Consider the following 21,473-nt stretch of genomic DNA (forward strand, 5'->3'; position numbering starts at 1 on the left):
AAAGTCAAGTCAAGTAAAGGTAGAGCAAGCTCAAGCAAAGTCAAGTAAAGGTAAGTCAAGCCATGTCAAGAGTCAGGTTGAGTTGATTCGAGTCGAATTGGGTCAAATGAGTTAATTCAGCATATATTGATTATTACTAGCTATTTTGTACTTATTCCCAAATACATGAGTATCTAAATTGTCATATCAAGTCAAGTCAAGTGATTGGAAAGATGAATGTAAAAATTTCAATCCGCATGGATTCCCAGCTAGAGCGATCACGTTCTCTAAGTTGTTGTTTCTCCAAAAAAACTAATAATCCACATTTTGAGGTTGAGAGTTTTAGTCTGCATGTTGAACAATAGTTGCATACAGTATTACACATTTTCTGGCATGTAGAACGAATTGCAATTGGTACTAACATTGAAATGACATATGCTAAAGAGCAGGTGAACCAAGAAATAGCGAACCCATGTAACATCCGATACCACTGTCATGTGACTGTTCTCTTTCAACAAATAGGTCGTTTGCATAAATTAGGAAAAGAGTTGTTGAAAGAATGCTTCCCTGTCGTACACCTTGAAATATAGGATATTCATACGGTGACATTTTTGTCCATAGAATATATTTTGCAAGATCCTCCAAAGTTTTGAATTTATGCCCATGGTGTACAATTTGTGAAATTGACTATTACAATCAAAAGTTTTGTGAATGTCTAGGCTACATATAAATACTTTGCTTCACCTTTCAACTTGATGAAGTATAGTCTCCAGAATACAGAATACTGTACTAATATTACTCTAACCCATTGATAACCGGTTTGTGGGGGTGGGAGTGGTGATATTTTCTTTTCGGAGAGCCATAGCTGTAGGTAATGAGAAATACACAGTTCAAAGAGTTTTTGCAAAGTCAGTAGCAATGTAATTCCTCTGTAGCTTGCAGGATCAAAACGGTTCGATCCTAGAACGTAATTCGTGCAACCTTAGAATGTGCAAGTTCCCTGACCATTGCCCGATCATAGAATGTATTTCGCACAACCATAGAATGTGCATGGTCGGGTACCATCACCCGATCATAGAATGTATTTCGCACAACCATAGAATGTGCATGGTCGGGGACCATCATCTGATTGTAGAATGTATTTCGTGCAACCATAGGATGTGCATGGTCGGGTACCATCACCCGATCATAGAATGTATTTCGCACAACCATAGGATGTGCATGGTCGGGGACCATCACCTGATTGTAGAATGTATTTCGTGCAACCATAGAATGTAAAAATGCAAGCTCCCCACACCATCGCCCGTTTGTATATATATTTCGTGCAACCATAGAATCTGCAGGTTCCCCGACCATCACCTGATTGTAGAATGTATTTCGTGCAACCATAGAATGTAAAAATGCAAGCTCCCCACACCATCGCCCGATTGTAGAATATATATTTCGTGCAACCATAGAATCTGCAAGTTCCCCGACCATCACCTGATTGTAGAATGTATTTTGTACAACCATAGAATGTAAAAATGTATTATATAAAATGTATTTCGTGCAAAGTTCCCGGGATCATCGCTCAACCTAGAATGTATTTCGTGCAACCATAGAAATTGAAAAATGTATTAAATGTTTTACATGTATTTCGTGCAAGCTCCTCCAACGATCACACTATTCAAACGATGCCGGATATTGTAGGCATATGCCGGCATGCCATGTTTTGTCAGATGTCAATATTTCAACACCGAGCCTGAGCATGACTTGTTCTTCGCTGGTCATGGAAGACAGTTCAACCCAGGAACACGTTCCGGTTTCACAGCATCACTCGATTTCTTATCAACTCATCCTACTGTGTGGATGCATTTTGATTCCGATGGTTCCAGTAATGAGAGAAGGGCTTTGTAGAAGACACATACGGTAAAACGTTTTTAAAAAAATATAACCTCGGATGGGGCTGTGCAATATTTTACCCACAACTCTCTCTGATTTGTACTGTCAGACGTCATCTCCCGGGAGTCAGACAAATCTTACATGCATACAGCTGTGTTCATATTCTTCATAGTGCATCTTTAATGGTGACTTCTGCCTGGATTATTTTGTTGAGGTAAGTACAATTTTAATATGGATAAAACTATTTTAGAACAACAGCTGGCTTTCTGACTCTGACTTGTCTGTATGTCATATCTCTCTCTCTCTCTCTCTCTCTCTCTCTCTCTCTCTCTCTCTCTCTCTCTCTCTCTCTCTCTCTCTCTCTCTCTCTCTCTCTCTCTCTCTCTCTCTCATTTTTAACAAGATTATTCTAACAATCAAACATTTTCATTTCAGTCAACGTGAAGTACAAACAAAAGCGCATTTGCCAATTTCCCCTTATTCTTATCAAATCGAGCCTCCTCCTTGATCAGATTGAATCTTTAACCCACCAGTGGATATGAGCAGCAGGTAAATAGTTCTTGAACAGTTCTGTTGTACAAGACAGTGAACAAGATATGACTGTCAATCATTTCAATCTCAAGAGTTGGGAAAGGTATGGGGGCAAATATAATGTTTAACCAATGCGCCCTTCAATAATGACAATTATTAGTTTGTCTTGGTACATAGACGTATAGTAACCTAAAATGATCATGTGTGGTTATCAGTCTGAAAATTAACTAACGCCATCAACGGTTGAATACAAATATACCTTTTTCGTGTCCCTGATATAAAATCATTTCTATTTCTGAGCACATGTATCATACGAATATCACAGATATCATACGATGCACACATCTAACACATAAATAAAGCTATCACAATGTATAGAGTTCTACATTTGCAGGTTCGCTAAATCGTGAATTTTCTAACTCAACCATCCATGAAAGATAGTTCAACATTTAAGAGTAACTTAGAGGGTCTCAATTGTAAACGCTGCCAACATGGCGTCCAACTCTGCAGACGAAAACGATCTAGAAGAAGAAAATATATTATACGACTTGTTGGTTCACGAGGAGTGGCCCCAGGAAGCCGAACTTCTGGTAGGTATTAGATACGGCAGCATTGAGGCCGATATATCTTCAAATATTCACCGTCGCTGGCCTATTCCCCCACTGTCAGTTCATACACAGGACATATGTGTCACAAAAATTAATATGCCGGAGGCAAACGCATATCACATATATTCAGTACATAGATGACAGTAATTTTACTGGCATGGATGAGACGGTTTTGGTTTGAATACTGATACCATTTATCGGTTGACTTGTTCAGAACTAGGAAACAGTTTGTGCCGGTCTCTGTTGCGGTTGCGAAACGAAATAGTGCACTATTAAAGCCCTGACCTCACCTTACGTGATTACCATATGTCTTGATTAGTCTAGTCCTCTATGGTCGTAGACAGAGTAACTTTGATATTTGGAAATCAATTCTGACATTGTCCCTTTCCCCGTAGTCTAGAAGCTATACATGTGAGTTCTGTACGAGCTCTCTCTCCACGTATAGTCAAACTCGCACATTCTGCTGAAATCTAGCTAAATCTGCTGTGGATAGGGTGAAAAGCTCCTGTCAGATGTAATGTTCCCTGCAATTCATTAACTGTAATTTTTTTATGTAGATGTGAAAGAAAGAGGATTATTATTTATATATTTGTAATTTGTACACCTTAGTTTTACGTGGTACTGTGTACTGCATAGTCGACCCTCCCTGTTCACCCTGAGTATTCTACTTTCATTAATTTCCAGGTAAAGGCATTTAAAGAACGGCCCAAAAGTTCATTGGTTGGAAGATTTGCATCAGCTGCTGAGAGTGAGTACATTTCTAAATAAGCCACCAAATATCACCTCCAGTCAGTGACCTGGTGTAGAAATTGTATACGTAGTTTGAATTACACACTGATATAGATGTAAGATACTTCATGGTGTATACCAGTTGTTGTTGTTGTTGTTGTTGTTGTTGTTGTTGTTGTTGTGTATACCATATTTGTTGTTCTTGTTGTTGCTGCTGTTGTTGTTGTTGTTGTTGTTTTGGGGAGGGCCATATTTAAAACAGTGTTTATTAGTCACAGAAATACAAGTTTTGTCATCAGCTGAGATAAATTGAGAAGACGAGAATTATGTATTTATCTTTGTTCTCTAATGGTTTGTATATTTATGCAGGATCTGTGTGGACATTTCTGAGAAGCGTTGGCTACCCACTGAAGTAAGTTGACAATTAAAAATGAAAATCACCTGTTAGGATTTTATACAATGTCCTAGTGTGTGAGACATTGTTTTCATTGATGTGATAGTTAGAAACTAATCCATTATGAAGTTGGACTTAGTATAAAATTAATACATTGTAGGTCTATCTATAAAAAAATATAAACCAATGTTTGGAAGTTTTACTGTAACAAACACTTTCATTTACAAATTAAATCTGCAAATGCACAGTGCATTATGGGAACTTGATTCTTAAGAAGCACTGCTGTTAGTTGTTATAGGCCTGTGTGTAGTATATGATACCGGTATGTCATGAAATTTGTCACACATCACAATATATATCACCATTTTCATACAATCACTTCTGTAATACAGCACAGAATGAGTTCTGCAGTGTATAATTTCATGTTTTTTACTCAAAACACATACGCAATGACTTTCTATGGTATGCTGAAAAGCTTCTTGCCTTGTAGAAATTACTCATTGTCAACATTCCTCTGAGGTAACTGGGTTTATAGTTGGGTTTTGAAACAAATATCCTATTGATAATGCTTATGTGTTGTGTATGTACAGATCGTCCAAGTCATGTACCTTACCAAACAATCTAATTCAGCTGGTGAATAATCAAATCAATTGGCAGATAGCTGTGTCCAGGTAAGTGGTTACATCACGGTTGCTGTGGGCAAACAAAAGTAAATATGAATGTAAGGTAACACAAAATATGAATTAATTGCATAAAGTGTAGTAGTACATGTACAATAAGGCCACAAATAGAGTTTATTGAAACAAGTTTATCTTGATACCCAAGAAGAATATTGAATTCCAAGTTATAATAACTTGGAATAACACTTTAACATCATGGTGTACCCTTTGTCAGTATTAATGGCACAAATTGTTGTATTTCAGTGAAAGTCGACTTATTGCCATTCTTCAAGACAATTGTATTGAGATTAGATCCTCTCGCGATGAATATGCAACAGTATTTGGGAAGTCCACAGGTAAGACACCTTTCTGTTAGACTCAACTGATTTATGGTTTTTGTGACTTCAACTGAAAAAATAAGAATGTTTGACTAGCACTTGCATCTGCTATATCAGTATTTGGTATTTTTCTAGTAGAGTAAGTCCATTTATTCACATCAGTATATTGTTACAGCATTTTTCTATTAAGTCAATACCTGACCTTCATATTACTATTTCTAAAACAGTGAATAAAGATCCCTACCCACAATGGAGAAAGTTAGCATGGAATCCAGAATGTACAATGTTAGCCTACTCTGACAGCAATGGCAATGTACAAATTTTTGACATTGTTGGTGGATTGTTATGTTCTATTCCTTGGGTAAGTACGATAATCCATAGTTTTTTTGTATTTGCTTACTTCATTTATCGTACTGTTAGCAATCCAAGATGTAAAGCTGAGGCATTAGAATTTCCAGAACTTAATGTTGTGGTTTCAAAATTGGCTCCTTGTAATTATTTCAGGGTATTTTTTTTTCCTTTACAAATATCTGTCAAATGTTTATTGCACAAACCCAAGTACAAACTGTTGTCATATGGTGGGCGTACATTTTCACATGCTGCACCCCATCTGTGAAATGCACTGCCAGTGGAAATACAACAAAAACCAACGCCTTGAAAAACAACTTAAAGACATGTCTATTCTCCAGTGCATTTTAACAGTACAGTGCATTTGAACTCTACATTGTAGTGGAAACTGGCACTTTATAAATTCACAGTTTGATTGATTGATAGATTGATTGATTGATTGATTGATTGAAATATTTAGGATCGCAGTGGTTGATCTCAAAATGTTCCTTCCTGACTTTTATTTCAGGTGAAATCTAAAACTAGTACAGTTCCGTTAGATTTGAGTGTACCTATAGATCTCAGCTGTGCTATTGCTGGTCTGATATTCACAAATTATAAACCTAAACCTGAAAGTGAAACCAAATGGTGAGTTGTTATTTTATCATTTTTAATAGCTGCAATATGCCTTATACTTCAACCCCCAACCCCCACCCTCACACACAAAAAACAGACATCTTTTGGTAACTTTTGCAAGATAACAGTATCTGAAAATACTTATTTTTACAAAATAAAGTGAAACCATACTTCTTTCTTGAAACCTTCTCTTTCATGTTCTGTCTGTGTTCCTCTAACTCTTAATATGTAGGCAATAAAAATGTTTGATACATGTGTTTTGTTTGTCATAAAATTCATATTCTGTATAACATTATTCTATGTGTTGTACATTAGGTCTGCTGAGCTGCTGGTTATCAACTATCAGGGATACCTTAGAAGTTATTTAATCAGGTAAAGGTTACATTTTTATATGCCATGTATACTACAATATAACCACTCATCCAGTTTGATAAAGCTGTTGCAGTTGTCTCACATAATGCCATTGCAGGAGTAGGTGATAAGATATACATCATAGGTCTTGAAAATGAAGACAAAGAAGAAAGTGAAAATGGACCACTGCAGATTTTGTGTATGGCATAATGTGTGTGTGTGTGTGTGTGTGTGTGTGTGTGTGTGTGTGTGTGTGTGTGTGTGTGTGTGTGTGTGTGTGTGTGTGTGTGTGTGTGTGTGTGTGTGTGAGTGTGTGTGTGTGTGTGTGTGTGTGTGTGTCTGAGGGGGAGGAAGGGGAGGGAATTAGGGAGGGACGAGGGGAGAGAGAGACAGAGAGACAGAGATTCAGACAGACAGACAGACAGACAGACAGACTGACAGAGATAAAGACAGAGATAAAGACAGGGGACAGACAGGAACAAAGAGGTGAAATAAGAGTGAAAGAGCAGAAAAGAGGAGAGGTGAGGTGAGAAAGGAAGACTATTTTGAATAATGATAATATCAATTTGTTTCACTGAGTTTAAAGTACCTTGTCATCTTAATGTGAAATCTTAATCAACTTTTTTCATTTCCAATTGTAGCCCAACTGAAGGCTTCAGTGAGAAGTCCACATTTCTATTCACCAGCTGGTACCCCCGTGGTGTGACATCAGTTGCATATAATGAGAAACATGCTATGTTGATAGTTGGTGGATGCAATGAAGACCCAGAGACTAGACTAGATGAAAATCAGCAATCCTTGGCATCAAAACATGGAATTACTGGATGGAGGGTTCTATCAGGACAACCACATTATAAATTGATCACTGACTACTCAGAAGAAGTAGATGGCGTGAGTATACCTATGTTTGTTATACTATCTAATTCTTGTGCAGTGTTATAGACAAGAACAACCAAAATATTTGCTGAGAAAGTAAAGCTTATTTTTCCCACAGGCTATGAGTATGTTGTCTAAACTGCAATTTTTGGGGTCAGGTCAGGATTAGGGGAGTCTAAATGTGTTTAGTAAATCCTTTTTCATCATTTTGTTCACAGACATCATTCAACTCAGAATTGAAGCATGCATTGTTATACTTTACAGGATATTTTTTTTAAAAATTCCATCCAAAATAATTTAGATACTTACTATTACCACAAGCTGATACGCATTTCAATATATATATATATATATATATATATATATATATATATATATATATATATATATGAACACACTTTTCATGTAAAAATTATGGTAAAATAAAATTATATGTGTAGTTGCTCTTTTTGATTGACAGGTGGTTGAGAATTTCCCATTTTACCCCCTGAAAGACCAAATCTAAATATGTTTGTTTAATTTGTATTCATTAATTTTTTAGACTGGGAGAAAGATGGGGTTTCTGAGAAGATTCCGAAGTGTAACTAGGTTCAAGGGAACAAAAAACCAGGTAGGCTACTTCTTGAAATTCTAATTGCTTTTTACAGTTCTTAGAGGGAGTGTACACTGGTGTTTACCATGTATAGTAAGTGAAGAGGCACCCCTAAGTTTACTTGAACATTTCTATCTCTCACATATATGTCACTGAATGATTGCTACCTAATAAACTCTATGTAGTATGAGTGAAATGACCCCCTATGGTCCTAAAATGAATTATGGGTAATAAACGGTATATTTAAATATCCTAAATTCAGTTGTTTGATTAAGTTTGTTAACACATTATTAAAACTCACTGCCAATAAATTAGAGTATGAAATGTCTGAAATTTGAATCAAAACATAATCCTGTCAGTCAAAAGACAGCAGATTTGATTACTTTGTGGATGTCACAGATATCATCTTATTTCTTCTGTTGGATTCAGGATGGCATTTTCAGCATGTGTTTGACTCCTGATGGTAGTCTCCTAGCAACCGTACACCATTCTGGACAACTTGCATTGTGGGATATCCCATCACTCAATAGAAGGGAAGTATGGAACCTACAGGATCAGGTCAGTGCAATGATACAGAGATTTGCAACGTGTCATATGATTGGGTAGGAAAGTGATCCTCACAAAATTACACTTTCAGCAGCCAATCATTGTGATGTTTTCAAATACATACAAGATTAACTACACGGCTAATGATCACACAGATTTGATATATAGTCACTGTTATTAGTATAAATTGTTCATAGAAGATCAAGTGAAAGTATTCCTACAAACGTCAAGATTTTGAATTGAGTAAAATTGGTATGTTGCAAATGTACACAGTTAAACCCGCCCCCTCCCCCCATGTCTGTGGTTGAATATATACAACCCCTAACAAAAAAAATCAAGTAATGTAATTCCACTGTGTCATAGATACAAATGAACACTGCTTTGATTATAGGCTCACTAATATGGCCTTTCTAGTGTAATAATTAGTACATAATATTGCCAGTGGATAAACAGAGAATGATAGCTTCACATCAGTGATTACAATTTTTAGCTTACCAAGAGATCACGATAATGTTTGATGACATCTATCATAACTATTACTAAGGAGAGTTATCTGTCAGTACTTGTATGTGTACATGAAACTAAACATGACAATTGTGGTGATACAAATGTTATTTTTCACTTGTAGCCTGGTTATGATGAAGAAAACCCAGTCAATGCCAGGACACTCAAGAAAAATACTAAAGGTAAAAATCCAGTCACAAATAGACTTATGAGAAAAATTAGTGAGTGAACAGTATATTCATACAGTTAATAACATGAAATGATGATGAACTTTGAAATCAATTTGTGTGGAAAAGAATCCACTCAACAGTATACAGCTCAAGGTTTTTGCTCTATTTCACAACTCCAGAAATACTAACATAATAATTCCAGAAAGAGATTACAGTTTCAGATTTCCCAAAGCCTTCAGACATAATTTTGGATTTAGGGAGCTTTCAAGGGAAAACATATATAAATTTTGACCATGCAACTAGAATGATACATTCTCATTTCTCTGCAGTGTAGAGCAAAGTGTCCATTTCCATGAATTGCAAAATTTAATGCATTTGATCTTTTCATCCTCTTTTCAGAAAATCCATGGAAACATAATCTTATTGATGTTAACTTTTGGACAAATGAGGTAAGTGTGTGCTAGTAAAATGAAACAGTTACTCAGCCCCATGAGAGCTTGTTTGAAAATTTGCTAAAGGGGAACATAGATGCAGGAAATAAATTTAAGGCATTTTTATAAATTTTGGTTTTGGAGAGTCATTTCATGATTTGACTTTATTTACAGAAAGTGTTATTATCGAGAAACACTGAGTTGAAACTTGTTCCACATTCATTGTTTAGTAGAGGTCCTTGCCATGAACACACAAATAAGGTCATTATTTTAGCCACACTGAATGCCTTCCTACTAAACTCAGTAGTTGCATGAATTATTCATATGACATTGTAAAAGAAATCTTGTCAAGTCCAATTACACATTAATAGTCAGGATAAGGTTTAGGTTGGGAATGGGGTTAGGCACCATGCCAATAAAGGATAAATAAAGCTAGTTAGTACTGTTTATAGCAAGTGTATGTATTGAACACGTACTGGTAGAGCTCAATCTTTTCTGTGGTCTTGGTATGTTGAATCATACAAAAACAAAACTTGAACACTTCCCTTCATTCCTAATAAAGATCAGGTAAAATCAAATTAGAGAATGTACATGAAGGTTTTTTGCTGCTGTATGAAATGGGAATACGCAAAATTATTACTGACATGCTTAATCTCAATGTTATTGTTTTTGCAGGCACTGATATTGGCAAGATGTTCAGGTTCTCTGACTGTCTCCTCAGTGAAAACCCTGCAAAATTTACTGGGAGACTCTTGTGAGTGGTTTGAACCATGTTGTCGGGTAACAGCTAGGCATGGTAAAGGCTTCCTAGGACTTGAGGTAAGACATGTTGTACTTTAGTTTTGTGAATTTGCCTATGACTAAATCCCTGGTAAGTTATTAAAAATCTATTTCTTAAAAATCTTGGAAGTGGTTTTACCATGTCATCACAGAAAAGGTAGGGATGACAGGGCTCAAAGTTAACATTGTCTGTCGGTTGCATTTTGTGACCAAGTTAAATATTTAGTGGCATTTTTGAATGCCCATGAAAAACTTCCAAAGTGGCATATATGACATCTTGCTGTCATAGACACCACCCTAGTGTAAGTGAAATTACATCAACGTCTACTGATAGACAACATGCTGTAATAATAGTGAAGTCGTCATGTTGGTCTTTTTAAATACTTTATTCTGCAGACCTGACTGGAAATGTCCACATCAAAACATACACCAAAACAACATGGTTTCCCATACCCAGCATGCACTGATCGGCCAACCCCAATTACAACCTGTGAGGGCGCACTACCCAGAGACCATGTCTATAGTTTCTGTCTTAGCTTGTCTAAAGTATATCTACCATTGTAATATGATGATTTATCAACATAAAGTGATATACAATAACATGCACAAGTGGAATTATTGACAGAATGTTAGAATTTGAATATCCTGTATATAGTTAATGTATAGTTGTAAGATTCACGGTGTGTTATGTTGCAGTGTGAAAGTAAACTGATGTCATTGAAAAGGAGGAGGAGAGATACTGATGAAGAAAGTGAAGGCAATGTACAGGAAGAGGATAGTGAAGATGAAGAAGATGCCACCATTGTTGCCAAGACAACCAAATATGTAAAACAGGTCAGCTTCTCTCTTGTCATAGATTGAAGTAGACAGCATTTTAAAACTTGTACCCAGGAAATAGATTTTTGACTGTTGAATGTGTTTTACATATAGGAATTGTTGAACCTGTCAACATTGCTAACTGACAGCCTTGAATAAAAATATTCTGGTCTCAAAATATCAGAATGTATTTTCTGCTCCTGTTTTTTTGGGAAGACACTGAAACTATGGTTGCACTTTTCTATTTACTAGGTACTCTATTATGTGACTGACTTTGAAAGATTTCAACCACCACGGAAGAAGCCAAAGTAAGTCAAGGGTTTAGTATTTCCTAAAGTTCTACTTTAATGAATCCACATGTTTCCTTGGAAAAAAATGTCTCATGTGTGAAACTTTTCTGACATTCCAGCTCTTTCATATGATGTTACTGTGGATGTTTTAATGATGTAATAGATGTACTAGAATGTAATATTGTAAACTAACTTTTTTGGGAGAATTTGAATTGTTGTAGTGGAAAGTTCATCACATTAACAGTATTTTTCTAAGGTCTGGGAACCCAAGTAACAGAAACTGAGAAATCACGTAAAACTGTCATAGTTTCCCATACATCATACCATACTTGGTTAAATGACTGGTGAACTCAGGTATATTGTACTTAATACTTACCACCCATAACAAAATCACTGCTTGAAGTTTTTTATATTACATGTATTCACTTTTTATCTCCCTTTTGATAGGATTATAGAGAGAACATACAGACTTGTTGCCTTGAAAGAGACAACCCCTGGTGAACTGTACGCTAGAAGGGTAATATATCAGTATTTGTTATTAAATGATATGATAAAAAAATTAAAAAGTGTTTTCTCTGTTTGACACGCCACTAAGATTTGACACACCACTAAGATTTGAGATTTGATGCACCAAAATGTTGTCATCTAACCCCTACTATGTGATGACTTTCTGATGAAATTTAGTCTTTTATTAAGGGCACAGTATTTCTTGACATCGTGAACTCTAACATCATTTCCAAATCATTTTATAATGAAATTTGACATTGTTTGTAAACATAGTGAATAAGATTTGTTCAATAACTGTCGTATTGTCAGAACCATAATAAAAAGTATGATGATATAAACTGTATGATTCCACCTAGGTTTGCTTCCATTATGTGTTTAAATGTGAATAAATTATAGCTGATTTTATTTCATTTGTTAGAGTTGGCAATATTCCCACACACTGTTTGTCAATTTAGCTACTGGTATTTGTAGATAAAGATTGCAAGTACGTGAATTACCACCATCAAATCTGTTTTCCAAATGTAATGTAAGATAAGATATTCACATTCTTGAATGTTTATTGACATGTCATCTGAATATCTACTTTCATCTCTACAGATTGATAATGAAGAGTATGGTGAAGCCTTGGCACTAGCCAGGAAGTATGGATTAGACAGTGACTTGGTGTATCAACGACAGTGGAGGAAAAGCAGAGTGTCTGTAGCTACTATACAAGACTATCTTGTAAGTTGGGAGATCTTAAATGAATACTTCACAAGTTCATTTATTTTTATGTCTCTTTTAGTCTTACAAGTGATGTTTCAAAGAAGTCAATTGATGGTCTCATTGATTCAGTTTTAATGGAGGAGAAAATAGGATTCCTTTGATGAGAAAACCTATTCAATAGAGTCAAACTGAATAATATCCTTCAGGTGACCATTTTAGCCAAATCACTTGACAATGGATGGATTCAAACCACGAGGGCAGTATTTGTAGTACTAGTAAAAGTTGGATGTATTTATTTAACTACTAATTTACTGACCATCTAGTCTAAGTGTTGTCTCTAAACATGTGGTGTTTTGTACAGAGTATTCTCAAGTGTAGAACAGTGTCCATTACATTGTAAATGGTACATAGAGGTGTCTATATCAAAATTCCTAAACTAACTCATACCTTTCTCCCATGATTGCTCATTGAATCTATTGCTATTGCTAACAACAATGGATGAATGTTTACTATAAAGGTGCACCTGCATAATTGATATCCATAAAGTAATTTGTCATTTGTGTTATCTTTTATAGAGTAAAATTACTAAGAGATCATGGGTACTACATGAATGTTTAGAAAGAGTACCTGAAGATGTAGATGCAGCCAAAGAGTTACTACTGTATGGATTGAGAGGAACTGACCTGGAGGCATTGATTGCAATTGGCAAAGGTGAAGATAGGGGAAGGCAAGTATCCATATTCATTTTACAGTGCAGTCATATTAATATGTGTTGAACACAGTTTAAAAGTTGACTATAGTCTGTACTTTGAGAGGAACTGACCTGGAGGCATTGATTGCTATTGGCAAAGGTGAAGATAGAGGAAGGCAAGTATTGAAGCATTTATTACTCAATATTTTCAAAAAGTCCAGAATATGACAATTATTTCCCCTATTTCATGTATGATTTATATGTATGTTTGTTAGATATTATGTGCACTTTGAAGAAGAAAATAGCCTCATTCACTGTCAAAATATTATACAGAGTATGACCACAGACCCATGTAAATGTTAACAAGAGAAAGCATAATGTTATGTTATGTTATGAATGAGCATTTCTACTTACAGTGCCAAAATTTCTTGTTAGCGAATACTAAATTTTTGTAGACATCTCATCAGCATCGTTAGGGGTGTACTACAATGGGCCATTGTCAGCTGTCACAATGGTTATGAGATGTTTGGGATTCACTTCCAATAAATTTTTGACTCTTTGAGTTGAAATTTTCATCAATAACTTTGAATCTGGAGTCCATGAACATTCATTCTCACAATACTATTATGCTGTTACTGCAAGTCAAGCATTTCTCAAAACAGTATGTGAAAGTAGATTGTCAAAATTAATATCTTTGTATCATCTTGTTAGATTTATTATGTGTGGAGACACTTCATATGGAGATGAATATGAAGATTTTGAAGAAGATTCTGAGGAAAGAAGGAAGGAAAGAGAAGAAAAAAGAAGACAAGAAATGTTACAGCAAGTGAATTTCTCCAAGTAAGAACAAACTTATCATTCTTACAAATATCCAACAGTTCAAATGTTGAATACCATGCATCCCATTAAGAACAGTCCTATCATTCTTACAATTATCCAGTTCATTGAAATGTCTAATACCAATATTGATGTGCAATGTTCTTCACAAATGGAAAACACATTTTTCTTTGATACTTGTATCTATAGACTCAAAATGCTGTAGAAAACTCTGGTGAATCTTGTTAGTGCTTGCATGTCTTAATATATACAGAAAATTGTCAAAAATGAAAGCGTTATGCCTGATATGAAGGGAATAAAGGGATATGATATTTTGAATAACAAGTTAGAGACGTTTGCCCTGATCAAAATCAATTCTGCTGCAATAGATGTTTACTTTCTCATTGTCTGACATCTGTTGTTGTCATTGTCAGCAATGATGACATTAACAAAAACAAAAACAACAACAACAACAACAACAACAACAACAACAACAACAATGATGATGATGATGATGATAAAGTTTCTTTGTGATTAATAATATAATTTTGTATTTCAGTTTAAAACTTGAACAGAAAGAGCTGTGTAGATCACGGCTGAAATTACTGACTTATCTTGACAGACTGGCAACTTATGAGGTAGGAATAGTGTGTGTAAATCAGTATGAATGTAAAACAAACAAACAAACAAACAAACAGACAAACAAACACAAACAAAAAACCTTGTCGAGAATTGTATCAATCAATATTTTTTTTCATAGATATAATCTGATGTACAGCTAACAAGTGTAATATTCAAGAGACATGCAGTTAAAATAATTATAGCAATATAATTTGTGATTTTCTATTCCTTCAGGTTATACTAGGTGGTGCTTGCGCTGCTGAAGAACGTTTTATTGATAAATATTTCCGCAAATTTCGTAGTCAAAATATTGTGGAAGCTGCAGTGGAATATGCAAGGGTAGGTCATTTACAATATCATGTAGTATCATGGCAGTTTGAAATAGTGGGGGAGAGGAGACAGACAGACAGACAAACAAACAGACAGGCAGGCAGACAGACAGATGGACAAAAGAAACAACAATAGCCTAGCTATAATCCCAGAGGGAGCTACAGAGACAGACAGCCAGACAAACAGACATGAATTAGTGCTTGAAAGGTAGTTGCATATCATAGACATTTCAGTTCATCCTTTGCTGCTTTCTTTGGAATACTACTGTCACCTACCCGTATGATATAGTTGATATTTTACTTTAATATTAATATTATTTGTGTGCAGGAGGGTGACTGGAATGCAGTAGATTCAATATTCACCTACCATGGCAAAGACACTCTACCCCACAGACTGGCCATTATTAGTAACTTTCCAGAAACTATGTTGCCATTCCAGTATAGAACACTACTACCACAGGCAGGGTGAGTACTGTTAGACTGTCGTAATGAAATCTAAAGGTTGGTATTTCTAACTTGATAGATTTCTGTATCCAGACAAATCTGTTCTTATGTATAGAATACAGATATTATATATAAAACAAGAAGCTGACTGGAAACAACATAAAAATTAGATAGCATGAAATGATATCCAATGGAAAAATAATAACTGTAGGGATAAAGCGTTGACTGAACTAAATTGAAAAGAACAAGTACGTAAAAGCAGAAAAGTTTTTAAAGTTGCACTAATAACTTATAAATTATATTCAAGCAGTGTTGAACATGTACAATGCACTCTTTCTGGAAGAGCTCAACTTCGGAAGTTGAAAGATGAGTCTTGTAGTTGTATGGAATGTGTAGAGAAATATATGTTCAATTGAACCTGGAGTCACTTTTTGAGTCAGACTAAAGGTGATATGAAAGATCTTGAAATCATGAATACGTTTTACATGGTTGTGAACTTTACAGATTTCGTCATGATGACCCAGATGTAATAGAATGGCCTGAGGAATCATGGCGAGACAAAGATTGGTGTGAAGAAGAAGTCTGTAAATCTAACGTAGACCCAGTAACTCTAGATTTAGGAGATTTCCTCTATGAAGATTATCCACACCTCTTGAAATACAGGTAAAGTTAGAACCAGCTTGGTAAAATAAAACATTCTCTATTTCCTTTGAAAACAAGATAGTGAACACTCAGATTTCTTTTTATTACTTCAAAAGGATGAGCACGCTTTCATATGACTAAGTTTTGTAGCGATTCTAAGAACTTTGAATTTCAGGGAAATTGGTCCCATAATTGACCATTGCCAACAAGGTGAGAATGACTTCAACACAATTTCAGAATGTGCTTACATATATATATATATATGTGAGACACCAAGTTCTTCAGACTCTTACCTTATCATGGTATCTTAGTTCATGAATTTTATGTTTATTGAATTTTACACAGGACTGAAAATCTGACCAGTGTTCTGCTAACTGACTGGTATAAATTCAGAGCCTGTGAAATTGAAGGGTTTTCCAGACAAGTAGACAATTCATTGGAGCTGATCAGACTTGGTATTGAGAAAAATGTAGAGGTCAGTGGTCAAAGGTCATAACCTTAGGGTCACCTGATACCATGGGTATCATTATGTGAATCATGTCATCTTGATAAAATTGCAACAATGCATGTGCTGCTTGGAGTAACATATTGCATGAAGCGCATAACAGTTAAGAGTGCTACAATTCGAGAAATACTTTTTTTAAGTCAAGTGAATCTTATTTGTAAATAATTTCACCTTGTGAAAATTACGTAAATATGAAGTATGAGTGATGTATTCTTCCTAAATATCACTTTTGTGATTAATCATTATGCTGTACTTTATAATTTCATAAATTTCACTTGAATATGTTAACAGGTCTTACTCTTAGGTTTCCTAATTTTTCTCTCAAGGCAAGGGTAATATTTTTGTACTGTAAAGCAACGGTTTTGAGAAGGGAAAGTTTAGACTGACCATAGTATGTTGTCTGCCAATGAATTTGAAAACAGGCAAAGTGTTCTAAAACCAGTTTTATATCTTAGTGTTTATATAATCATATTCATAATGATATAGTCTGTACACCATACTGGTGGTAGGGTCTATGTATAATCTAACTTGATTTTTTTCTCTTTATAGGGACTTGAAGAACTTCATGATGATTTGGTTACCATGGAAACACTTATCTATGAGTGCTTCACTGAACCAAGTATGACATTTGAAGATTTTCAGAAATTAGAAGACATAGACAAATTAAGACTTCTCCTGTCCAAGGTAACAGTGCAAATAACTTACAAAGGAAAAGGCCAGCCAGACATATTTCTGCCTGTAGTACAATTGTATTGATTACTCACTTAAAGGAAAAGTCCAGTCAGATTTATTCCTGCCTTTAGTACACCTGTACTGATTACTGCTATCAACTTACATATAATTTTGAGTGATAAAATAGCACCTGGGTAACTTGCACAATTTTAAAATCTTGTAAATAAGCCCTACTGCACTTTGCATGTTTTTGACCATTTTGGGGATTTCTGGCTTAGGTTTATGGGAATACTTCTGGTGATGACATCACAGTTACCACATTGCCTTTGTCATATTAAATTCATTTCTTTGTGAGATTTGAATGTAGTCATAATGAAAATGAAGGAGTATTCTGTAAATCAATCTAATGCGGTGATTATTGTTTCAACAGTCTTAAAATTTCTAAATCTAAAAATGTGAGCAAACTCTGGTATCTGTAAAACATACTTTGACCTTGTTCTGTTTGTTGTTCAGCCAACCAAGGAAATGTATATTAAGAATGTCAAGAATTGGATGATACCATTTCTTCAGAGGTGTGAACGAAGAAACAAAGGGGCTGCAATGAAAATCATGAGAGAATACCTAATTACACTCGCAAAGGTAATCTAATACTTTAAAATTGATTTTTCTGTCTCTTAGTTGAGATGTCTCTTAGAGAGATGATATGGTGTAACAATAATGTGATAATGACATGGTTTGATAACAGATTTTTATCACATGACCATATCCAGTGTTTATCAAAGTCCAGCTTTGACGGTGTCATTTAGGGTCAAATGATGTCATAGCAACAACAGTTTAACTTGCAGACGACAAAAAGAATTAATCAATGAAGTAAGAATTTTAACGAAAATTGCCAAGAACAACACAAATTGCAATTGATGTGTTATTTTCTCATTGATAATATTTGATATATACATATTGTGTATTTTTCATTTTCTTTGCAGGAGGATCTTACTTTCCCTATGTTAATCTTTGAAAACTCTAGAGAAGACGTAAGTTTTCATGGATTTGTTGTAAATTTAATTTAGTCATAGATAAGTGTGAAATTTCAAATCTGAGAGTTCCAATTGGAGTTAGTTAGATACTAGAAGAGTTCACATGGACTTTCCAAATGAGAAACAGTGTAGGCATAAGACTGAGAGAATTATCACAGTGTAGATTCCTTTAATTACCCATTACAATCAACAGTCATGTTTAGTAATAAGGGATTTAATGTCTCATTCCAGATCTCACAAGATATGCAAATATGTCTAGCAACAATGGTTGTCAAACGTGATCATGGTCAAGCTTTTGCTGTGGCCATGTGTGATGACATTGAGAACAATAGTGTTGCTAAGTGCTTTACACTTTCAGCTTGACCCTCCTCAAGTGGTTGCTATGGATGAATTGGCTCACGTGGGATCTCGTGAAATCTGCCGCGAGATGAAGAACGGCTTAATGGTTAGCAGAAGCATGAAAAAGCTGAAGCTTTCTTAAGAGATAAAAGTAACAAAGATGTGGACACTCTTTTCAAAACCAGATAGACAAGATCATAACGGTTTGATCTGTTTTTGTCAAAATATTTTAATATTCAGAGCTTGACTGAAAACTGTGTTTTCTTGTCTTGGTGTCATTTTTCAGAAACCCAATCCTATTATACAGGAGAGTAATCAAGTATTATCAATTGGGTTAGAGTGTGTGTATAACTGTGAACGTAATGACCAACTTAACCAAGCATGGGCTGTATTCCAGTATCTACCAAAGAGAGGATATGGGTGAGTTTTGTATAATATGAAAGTGTATGTCCATCAGTTACTAGGACAATTATTAAATAGGACAAGTTGAACACAAAGCTGGAACATGCTGAACAGTTGATGACAACATTAGCTGATTGCAAGGTAGCTTCAGACCCTTTGCAAGCCCACCTTGACTATGCCGTGTCCTTGAAACTGCAAATTGTAGTGGCATATTACAACTCATAACACCAAAATAAAGCATTTTCTGTATGTACCACGATCGTTTATAGCATCCATATCATGTGTAGTATACTGTTTCATTTGTGTCCATATCATGTGTAGTATACTGTTTCATGTAAGTATACTGTTTCATTTGCTATTGACTGCATTAGAACGGCCTCACACTAGGCTTGTAAATTAACCGAATGAAACAGTGTACTTTTACACTTGATGTGCGAATGCTATAAACGAGTGTAGTAGCACATAGAGAAAGTGCTTTACTTCAGTGTTACTTCTTTTAATTCTCTCAGTGTATTAAAATTGTAAACAAGAGAGGGCCAAGTATTGATTATTGTGGCACCCCATAATTGATAGCTGACAGCTCACTTGTGATACAATCAATGTTAGAGCCATATCAGTAAATGCAAAATTTGGATATTCTATTTAGTAAATAAAAGTTGCAATTTGAATAAATTATTCAGGGTCTAATTTTTTTGATAATGTTGGTTTTACAGCTTCATAGGAGAGGGGATTGCCAGATTACACAATGGAAGAGATCAACTAGAGTACCATCTTATTGGTGCTGGTATCTTAGAAGATAATGGACTACCAACACCTATACATGTACTCAAAGATACTGAAAACAGTGTGGAGGAAGCTAAACAAATATTTGTGAAATTAACAAGGAAAGCTGCAAGCAGGTAAGAGTTATTTACTTCAACTTGTAAAATAGAACATTTGAATTTTCGAAGAACTGTCAGAAGAAGTTAAAATCTTTTCTAGATTGCCATCAATGATGTTGATAAGATCACACTCCTTATTCTAATATGCTGTCAGCTGATTGTAGTCTAACATGTTGAAGTTTGCATGGGTCTGCATCACAAAAGACAGAAATTGTTAAATTTCAGTTATTTTAATCATCTGCTTTAAGGTAGTCCTTACTTTACCTTACCTTGCTTTAAGGTGTAGTACCTTACTTTACCTTACCTTACCTTACCTTACCTTACCTTACTTTACCTTACCTTACCTCACCTCACCTCACCTCACCTCACCTCACCCTACCCTACCCTACCCTACCCTACCCTACCCTACCCTACCCTACCCTACCCTTATACAAAAAATTCCCTCACTTTGTTACACTTAACGAGTATGTTACAGTCAGTACATTATTCTATACTCATTGTTCATCATTTAGAGTACATTCTTCCCCTTTAAAAAAGTAAAAAGTCAATTGGTATCAATATCATTGTCAATTGGATATGGGATACTCATTAGATTACATTTCAATTTTTCCCTACCAGAAAAGTGCCATTGAAAGAGTCTGGCTGGAGACAGCTACTGAAAAATGTGTTACAACTACAGCAGAAAGTGTACAAGTGTATTGACCAACAAGTCTGTTGTGAAGTAAGTTTTATACAAAATGAATTGTGTGTGTGTGTGTGTGTGTGTGTGTGTGTGTGTGTCTGTCAGTTTGTCTGTCTGTCTGTCTGTCTGCCTGTCTGTCTGCCATCAGTGTTTCATTGTTTCAATGTATGTGATTGCATTTCGCTGTCAGTCTGAACTTGTGTGTGTGTGTGTGTGTGTGTGTGTGTGTGTGTGTGCATGTGTAAATTTTTATCAATGTAAACAGCTGACATATCATTTTCATCTTTCTTGCTGCTACTTATTTATATATCTACAGAGCTTCACAGAGATTCTGTTTTAGTAACATTGATAACTTCCAAGTAACTGCTCTATAACACCCATTGTCTATTTCTATCTTCAGATCTTCACAGAGAGCCTTCTATGTTCTGGTAACAATGATAACTTCAGACTAGCATCTGAAATGATGATAAGTAGTGCTGCAGGGAATACAGAGGCTGCCAACAATCTAAGTGGTATTCTACACAGTGCTATGCATTCAGAGACTAAAGTTGTATACTCTAGAGCTGTAGAATTGGTTTTAGATGCAGCCAGAGAATACTTCAATTCATCTGCCAACCTGATGGATCCATGTATGGACTTAGCAAGGTAAGGGCAAAAACAAAATTGTTTCTGGTCAGGACATTCTGTTAGTATGTAAGGTATGCTGTGACGGTGCGCCCTCAAACATCGGCCAACCTCTAACACATGAGAGGAGGCTGGTGAGGG

General features: G+C 35.4%; 1 protein-coding gene across 1 annotated transcript in view; it reads left to right on the plus strand.

Moving 5' to 3' along the window:
* Positions 1-2,312: 2,312 nt before the first annotated feature.
* LOC144443044 (NBAS subunit of NRZ tethering complex-like) overlaps positions 2,313-21,473 on the plus strand; it is a 37,787-nt gene continuing 18,626 nt past the window's right edge. Inside the window, exons 1-33 of the mRNA XM_078132417.1 lie at positions 2,313-2,409; positions 2,786-2,981; positions 3,684-3,747; positions 4,098-4,140; positions 4,713-4,793; positions 5,046-5,137; positions 5,347-5,480; positions 5,976-6,094; positions 6,398-6,454; positions 7,075-7,324; positions 7,851-7,919; positions 8,331-8,459; positions 9,076-9,133; positions 9,521-9,570; positions 10,228-10,371; positions 11,029-11,166; positions 11,401-11,456; positions 11,886-11,955; positions 12,543-12,668; positions 13,226-13,377; positions 14,053-14,181; positions 14,717-14,795; positions 15,013-15,117; positions 15,436-15,572; positions 16,056-16,214; positions 16,539-16,668; positions 17,248-17,382; positions 17,884-18,009; positions 18,354-18,401; positions 19,030-19,163; positions 19,859-20,044; positions 20,645-20,747; positions 21,109-21,353. Coding sequence (XP_077988543.1) covers positions 2,883-2,981; positions 3,684-3,747; positions 4,098-4,140; positions 4,713-4,793; positions 5,046-5,137; positions 5,347-5,480; positions 5,976-6,094; positions 6,398-6,454; positions 7,075-7,324; positions 7,851-7,919; positions 8,331-8,459; positions 9,076-9,133; positions 9,521-9,570; positions 10,228-10,371; positions 11,029-11,166; positions 11,401-11,456; positions 11,886-11,955; positions 12,543-12,668; positions 13,226-13,377; positions 14,053-14,181; positions 14,717-14,795; positions 15,013-15,117; positions 15,436-15,572; positions 16,056-16,214; positions 16,539-16,668; positions 17,248-17,382; positions 17,884-18,009; positions 18,354-18,401; positions 19,030-19,163; positions 19,859-20,044; positions 20,645-20,747; positions 21,109-21,353 — 3,647 coding nt within the window. The 5' untranslated portion in view covers positions 2,313-2,409; positions 2,786-2,882. The remainder of the gene's footprint in view (positions 2,410-2,785; positions 2,982-3,683; positions 3,748-4,097; positions 4,141-4,712; positions 4,794-5,045; positions 5,138-5,346; positions 5,481-5,975; positions 6,095-6,397; positions 6,455-7,074; positions 7,325-7,850; positions 7,920-8,330; positions 8,460-9,075; positions 9,134-9,520; positions 9,571-10,227; positions 10,372-11,028; positions 11,167-11,400; positions 11,457-11,885; positions 11,956-12,542; positions 12,669-13,225; positions 13,378-14,052; positions 14,182-14,716; positions 14,796-15,012; positions 15,118-15,435; positions 15,573-16,055; positions 16,215-16,538; positions 16,669-17,247; positions 17,383-17,883; positions 18,010-18,353; positions 18,402-19,029; positions 19,164-19,858; positions 20,045-20,644; positions 20,748-21,108; positions 21,354-21,473) is intronic.

This window comes from Glandiceps talaboti, chromosome 12 (assembly GCF_964340395.1).
Source record: "Glandiceps talaboti chromosome 12, keGlaTala1.1, whole genome shotgun sequence".
NCBI classification, from domain to species: Eukaryota; Metazoa; Hemichordata; class Enteropneusta; family Spengelidae; genus Glandiceps; species Glandiceps talaboti.